The sequence below is a fragment of the Propithecus coquereli genome, unplaced genomic scaffold (genome assembly GCF_000956105.1).
Source record: "Propithecus coquereli isolate 6110/MARCELLA unplaced genomic scaffold, Pcoq_1.0 Scaffold52, whole genome shotgun sequence".
Taxonomy (NCBI): domain Eukaryota; kingdom Metazoa; phylum Chordata; class Mammalia; order Primates; family Indriidae; genus Propithecus; species Propithecus coquereli.
Window position 1 is genome coordinate 1,756,903 of NW_012151063.1, and position 6,480 is coordinate 1,763,382.

A 6,480-nucleotide genomic window follows, 5' to 3' on the forward strand; every position below is an offset into this window, starting at 1 on the left:
AGTCCTGTCCTCCACGGATGGACGTGGAGAACACTATGTTCAATGAAATAAGCCCGGAATAGAAAGTTAAACACTGTATCTTCCCACTCATATGTGGAAGGTAAAAACAAGTTGACCTTGTGGAAGTATAAAGTAGAACAAAGGATACTAGAGGCTGGGAAGGTAGGAGCGAGGGCGGGACAGGAAGAGATTTGTTAAAGAACACAAAATCGCAGAGAGGAGGAACAGGTTCTAGTGTTCCACTGCGCTGTAGCACGACTACAGTTAACAGTGCAATGTTACATAGTTTCAAGCAGCTGGAAGGAGGATACTGAATGTCCCTAACACAAAGAAATGATAGCTGTTAGCGTGACGGACACGCTAATTACCCTGATCTGATCACTATACCGCATGCGCATTGCCTTGTAGGGCTGGTGGCACCGTATTGCAATCGCTTTGCATGGCATTAAAAACATCACCCCTCTGCCCCCCAATAAATGTTGAGGGAAGTTCTTTATAGTCCTCAAGCATACAACAGTATGTGGTATACAATAGGTGCTCAATAAATGTGTACAGGACAGATGAAAGAGCCTGCGTTACACTTGGTCATGTTTTTCTGGCTCGAGTAGACCGTGACATTACGGAAGCCCGTATCTGAATCTCCGTTGTTGAATGATTCACGTAGGACTTAGAAAGTCAAGGTTGCTTTCTAGCTTGGACCTTTATACAACGGAGATCTGGCCCAAGCGTTGGCAGACTATGGCCCACAGTCTGTTTTTGTCGATAAAGTTTTATTGGCACACAGCACCCGCCCCTTCTTTACTCATACCGTCTTTGTTTCATCGGTATTCTCTGTGGCTACTTTTGAGCTACTACAGCAGAGCCGGTAGTTGCAACTGAGACCTTGTGGTCTGCAAAGATGCACATGTTTACTCTCTGGCTCTTTGCAAAAAAGAAAAAAAATTTGTTGACCTCTGGACTAGGAGAAGATGGGAATGCATGAATGCACAGCCTTGAATGTAGCAGCAAGTATTTAAAAGCAAGACATTCACACTATACCGTGTTGCTGATATTATAGTTAAGGTTGTAGTCTTGGTGTAGAAAACCACAGACTTACCTCTACGAATATCTGGAAATATTTGTAAAACTCTGAAATAATCTAAAGAAGAAATATACTGAAAACTGCAAAGACCAAGATAAATCCAAGAAACTCTCCCAGTCAAATAAATATACATCGGATCCCCGCATGCTCTTGGGTGCAAGTTAGACTTCTGGTATTTTCTCACATTGCCCAAGGCAAAGACACTTGACTCACAAATGTATTTTCCACTCAGCTCTTTTGAACTAGATATTCTAATTCAGGGATACCAGCAATGCAGATATCTTCTAAAACAAAGTTTTCAAATGACTTCTTGAATCATGACCACACATTTCAATGAGAAAAGATAATTCTCTCGTTGATTCCAAATAATTTTCTGAGTTTTTTTATTTTAAAGAAACACCGTATATTGGGTAGAATGAAGGTGTCCCACATCTATGTTCTTACCCCAACAACCTGTTAGTGGGATCTAATTTGGAAGTAGGGTTTTTGCAGATGTAATTAGTTAAGATAAGGTCATTCTCTATTAGGGTGGACCCTAAACCCAATGACGGTGTCCTCCTAAGGACAGCAGAGGAGACACAGACGCAGAGCAGAAGCCACGTGGAGACGAAGGCAGAGACTGGAGTGACTTGGCCACAAGCCCAGGGACGCCTGGAGCTCCCAGGAGCCGGAAGAGGCAGGAAGGAGCCTGCCCTGGAGCCTGCGGAGGTAGCGTGGCCCCGAGACACCTGCGTCTCAGACTCCTGGGCTCCGGGGCCGGGAGGGGACACAATCCTGTTGTTTCCAGGCCGCAGTTTGTGGTCACCTCAGCCCCAGACACTCCTACGCAGACAATACACATTAACTCTCCACACATATCGCAGAGAAGTGAGAGTAGAACAGTTTACAGAAAAACAAACAACAGAAACGTGACATAGAAAAGTCAGAATCAATGTGAAAGTTGACAGAAAAGGAAGCTTAAGGGGAAACTGAAGGTCTTGTACTAACTTAGCTGAATGCAAGACGCAATATGGCACTAACAGCCTTTTACTCTTAAGGAACATTTCGGTTCCTTCGTTTTACAGTTTGGCACGCAGCTGGGTCTCCGAACAGCCGTATCTCTCTGAGCTGCTGGGTCCGGAGGTGCGAGCTCCTGTATGTTGAAAAACCACCTAGGCCAGACGCAAAAGCTAAAGTCTGCATAGAGACGTCCATCCAATCCTCCCCTAGCAAGAAGCTTTGGGCGTGAACAATCCGCGATCCTCCCTTCCTCACCTGCTGGCACTTTCTGCACCAGTAGCTGGGGGAGTCACATTCCTTTCTCTCTGGGTTTGGGAGGCGGCCCCGTCTGAATGCATTCAGCTGTCTGATTTCATCGGGGAAACGGACCAATTCGGGAATGGAACACTGAACTCGAGGAGGAGATGTGTCATACATACCTAAAACCATTTACGGAAAATATTAAAGTGCTCTCGGAAAGCAGAAGCTACATGACAGTATCACGGGAAAGGTACGTAATAAGCGGAAAAAATAACAATAAGTGAATACTAACTCATCTCGCCTGGAGGAAAAAGCAGAGCCGGCGTGTATCAGAGGGCACTGCCCCCTGAAATCCTCAAGCTTCCCTCTCCAAGTGCGTGAACGGCTTCCAACTCCTAGCAAGTGGGAAATGAGGGCTCATTCTATGGGACTTGGCACTGCAAGCAACTTAAAGTTGTCTCTGGTGACAGCCATACTTGGAAGGGCAGCCGGCATGAATGCAGCCTCAAGATTTCGATCTTAAAAATCCACATCAACTTTGTCAGGAGTGTTATTATTTAACACACTGACTGCCACACACAAGGAAAAAACTTTTTTTTCCTTGGGGCCACAGTGTTTTATTATGAAAACAGAATAAAAACTTTGAAAACAACCATGCACCTGCACTCGAATGTTCATAGCAGCACAACCCAAAATTGCAAAGATGTGGAAACAACCCAAGTGCCCATGAATCCATGAGTGGATTAATAAAATGTGGTATATGTACACCATGGATTATTACCCAGAAAAAACAGAGGTAATCTAATACCTCTTGTATTATCCCGGATACAGCTGGAGCCCATTCTACTAAGTGAAGCATCCCAAGAATGGAAAAACAAGCACCACATGTACTCACCATCAAATTGGTACTAATTGATCAACAATTATGTGCAAACGTGGAAATAACATTCATCAGATATCAAGCAGGTGGGAGGGGAAGGGGGATGTGTAAATTCACACCTAACAGGTACGACGCACACTATCTGGGGGATGGGCACTCTTACAACGTTGACTCAAACGGCACAAAAGCAATTTACGTAACCAAAACGTTTGTACCCCCACACCATTCTGAAATAGTAATAAAAAAACTTCAAAAACGAACCGATCCTTTCTAATTTAATGAATTTTCTATTATATTCTAATGTATTATGTTCTAATAGTATTTTGCATTCTAATACTATTCTATGTCATATTCTCACCTAAGAATAAAGACATACATGGGGGAACATAAATGTTACTGTACTTAAAACCATTAGATGCAAGGATTTGACCATCCCTAGGCAATGCTGCCCTCTGGTGGTCAATGATATTACGGCAGCAAAACGTGTAAGTTTCTTTTTTTTTTTTCGAAATTAATATTTATTTTGAAAAGTACCTAACAGGTATGAGAGGCTTATCAAAACCTTTCAAAACTCGGTATATTTTTCTCATCTCCAGTAATCTAGAAACCTATTAAAACATAACTTGAATCAAATTTTGAAACTATCTTTGACAAGATAAAAACACCAAATGTATATCTAAAATTCATTTTGGAAATACGGTCTCAAATCACTCCAACCAAAAGTACTGACCACTGGTGTTCTCCAGAACACCGAGTTCTAAACGAACAAAAATTTGCATGCCGTTTTCTAGCTTTTAAGAGAAACATATCTTTTTCACTGGAAAAGCTGCCTCTAACGAATACAGTTATAGAGAAATAGCACGATTCTTATTCAGTCCCTCAATTTTCACAGGCAGAAATAGGGAATCTCATTTTCGCCCCATGCTTTTATGTACTGGTCTGTGGGGTTCACCAACAGCAACGTCCTTGGGCTTCTGTTATCATAGATTTTGCTGAAATTTTGAGGGGAAGAAAATTTAAAAGTAAATCCCACAGCTCAAAACCAAATTGCATAAAGTGGCTGACTGTATTTCAGTAAACGAAGGGCAGATCTGAAATCCAAGACAGGACGGGTGCAACTGTACGCGACTTTTAAGCTTTTGTGTTGCCTGGAACTTCACGGGCTCAGGTGTGTCATGAGATGTTTGGTTCCATGTGATTCTCTGGACGTGTCTGAGTCAAGAGTAACGGAACATTCAAAAGAGCAACAGGTAGACAGATGGACACGTAGAGACAGACAAGTAGATGGATGGATGGATGGATGGATACATACGTTAGGACAGACGGACGATATAGAAATAGATGATAGATATACAGACAGGCAGATGGGCAGATACAGACAGCTATGTACTGGTGACACAGGTAAGTAGACAGACGACAGGCAGATGGATGGATGGATGGACAGGTAGACAGACATAGATAAGACAGGTGCAGAGATGGACAGACGCAGTTAACCAGACACACAGACACACGCAGGTTGCCACGGCTCCCTCCCTCCTCCCATCTCATCGCATCTCCCAGTGCCCCGGTGAATCGCCGGACCTGCTCCCCGCTGCTCCGACCCCTAAGCCGGTCTGGGAATGAAAGGACTCCCTTTCTTTAGGAAAGGAGCCGCTATAAGCACAAGGGGCAATGGCCACTGCCCCTCCCCAGGTGAAGCCAGCGACTCCCTGGATTTACGAAGGGGGACGTCAGGGTGCCACCCCGTACGCTCCTCAGCCCTGCCCGCGAGCAGGGTGCGCGGGACGTGCCTTGCTAGCAGGAGAACACCCGTCCGCCAACTTTGCCTCCCACGGACAGGGAAGGTTTCCCGGAAAAATCCTCTGACCTTTGCCCCCCACGGGCAGTCAGAGTCGTGGAAGGGGGAGTCCAGCTTTGTCCCCATGGGCAAATCAGAGATGTGGAAGGGGGTCCGGCTTTTGCTACAACTGGAGTGGTCTCAGGGGACACGCTGGTTCTGTGTTTGAGACGCACCAGCAAGCGGAAAAGAGCAGGAGAAAGGAAGCCACAGAGCAGGCCGGGGGCAGAGCGCCCGCCAAGGCCCTGGGGCGTCTGGGCCACACCGCAGAGAGAAGAGCCTTCGTTCAGAGACGCGCGCAGTGTGCTACGTCCTGGGTACACGTGGCTGCCTCCTTCCCGCAGGTGGTAAAGTGCCACGCTACGGAGGCGCCTCAGTGAATCCCCACTGCTAACGCACGTCGAAGACGACAGTGGCAGGAAGGCAAACCCCACGTCCCAGACACTTTCTGCGCGTGGGACTCTCGCTGTGCGTTCCTGGCAGAGCCCGAGTCCCGTCACCGCTGTCGGAGGTGGACGCAAGACCCGAACACCGAGCCACGGACGACATCCTCCCAAGCAGCCAGGTGACCTCTCCCTTATCTGGGAGACCTGCCCTGACTCCCAAATGCCACCCGACTGCACGTATGTGCTTTCAGGAAAGAACAGAGCCCCTCCTTCCTTGCACCCCGTGCATCCACAAGCTTCTAAACTGCACTTTATCATTCTCTTCAAGGAAGGCAGGGACGTGATATTTTGATGCAAAAATCTCACCAGGTCTTTCACAAGTTTGTGCTTTTTGACTCTTATGCAAACAAGGTTACTTGCCGATTCACGTCACCAAGCCCCCGGGAGGGAGATGTGACAATGAGTATTGGTGACCCCCACACCCCCAGTGGCGCCCTGGGGACGGGTGGATGGAGGGGGTGTGGCCCGAGCTCTACTCACCCCGAGAGCATCTCGAATATGAGGATGCCGAGGGCCCACCAGTCCACGGCTCTTCCGTGGCCCTTGCTCTGGATAACTTCCGGGGCCAGGTACTCAGGCGTTCCGCAGAGCGTCCACGTCCTGTGCGGGGGACAGAGACGGGTTCCCGAGGGACTCAGCCGCGCCCGGCTGACGCACCCCCCGCACAAGCTTTGACTGCGACAGTCACTTCGCTGATGGAAAGTGAACGATGCCCTCCGCCCCTCCCCCTGCGCACCTGGCTTCACCGCGTCAAGACGGCAGCGCCGTCTGCCTGATCCTTTTCCCGAGAAACGCGCACCACGCCTCACAGAATCTAAACCGTGGCCTTATTAACATTGCTACTGTTGCTGCTGCTGTCGTCACTGTTGTTACTTAGAAGCAAACAAACAAAGCACAAAAACTAGACAGTATCTGTCTTGGTATCAAATGTGGCATTGAAAACGATGACTCAAGAACCCATTCCTTAAGCCCACATATTTGCTCTATTTGCTTTTAT

At 47.2% G+C, this 6,480-nt stretch overlaps 1 protein-coding gene across 1 annotated transcript in view; it reads right to left on the reverse strand.

Moving 5' to 3' along the window:
- PRKX (protein kinase, X-linked) overlaps positions 1-6,480 on the reverse strand; it is a 116,368-nt gene that overhangs the window by 31,605 nt on the left and 78,283 nt on the right. Inside the window, exon 4 of the mRNA XM_012656800.1 lies at positions 5,964-6,083. Coding sequence (XP_012512254.1) covers positions 5,964-6,083 — 120 coding nt within the window. The remainder of the gene's footprint in view (positions 1-5,963; positions 6,084-6,480) is intronic.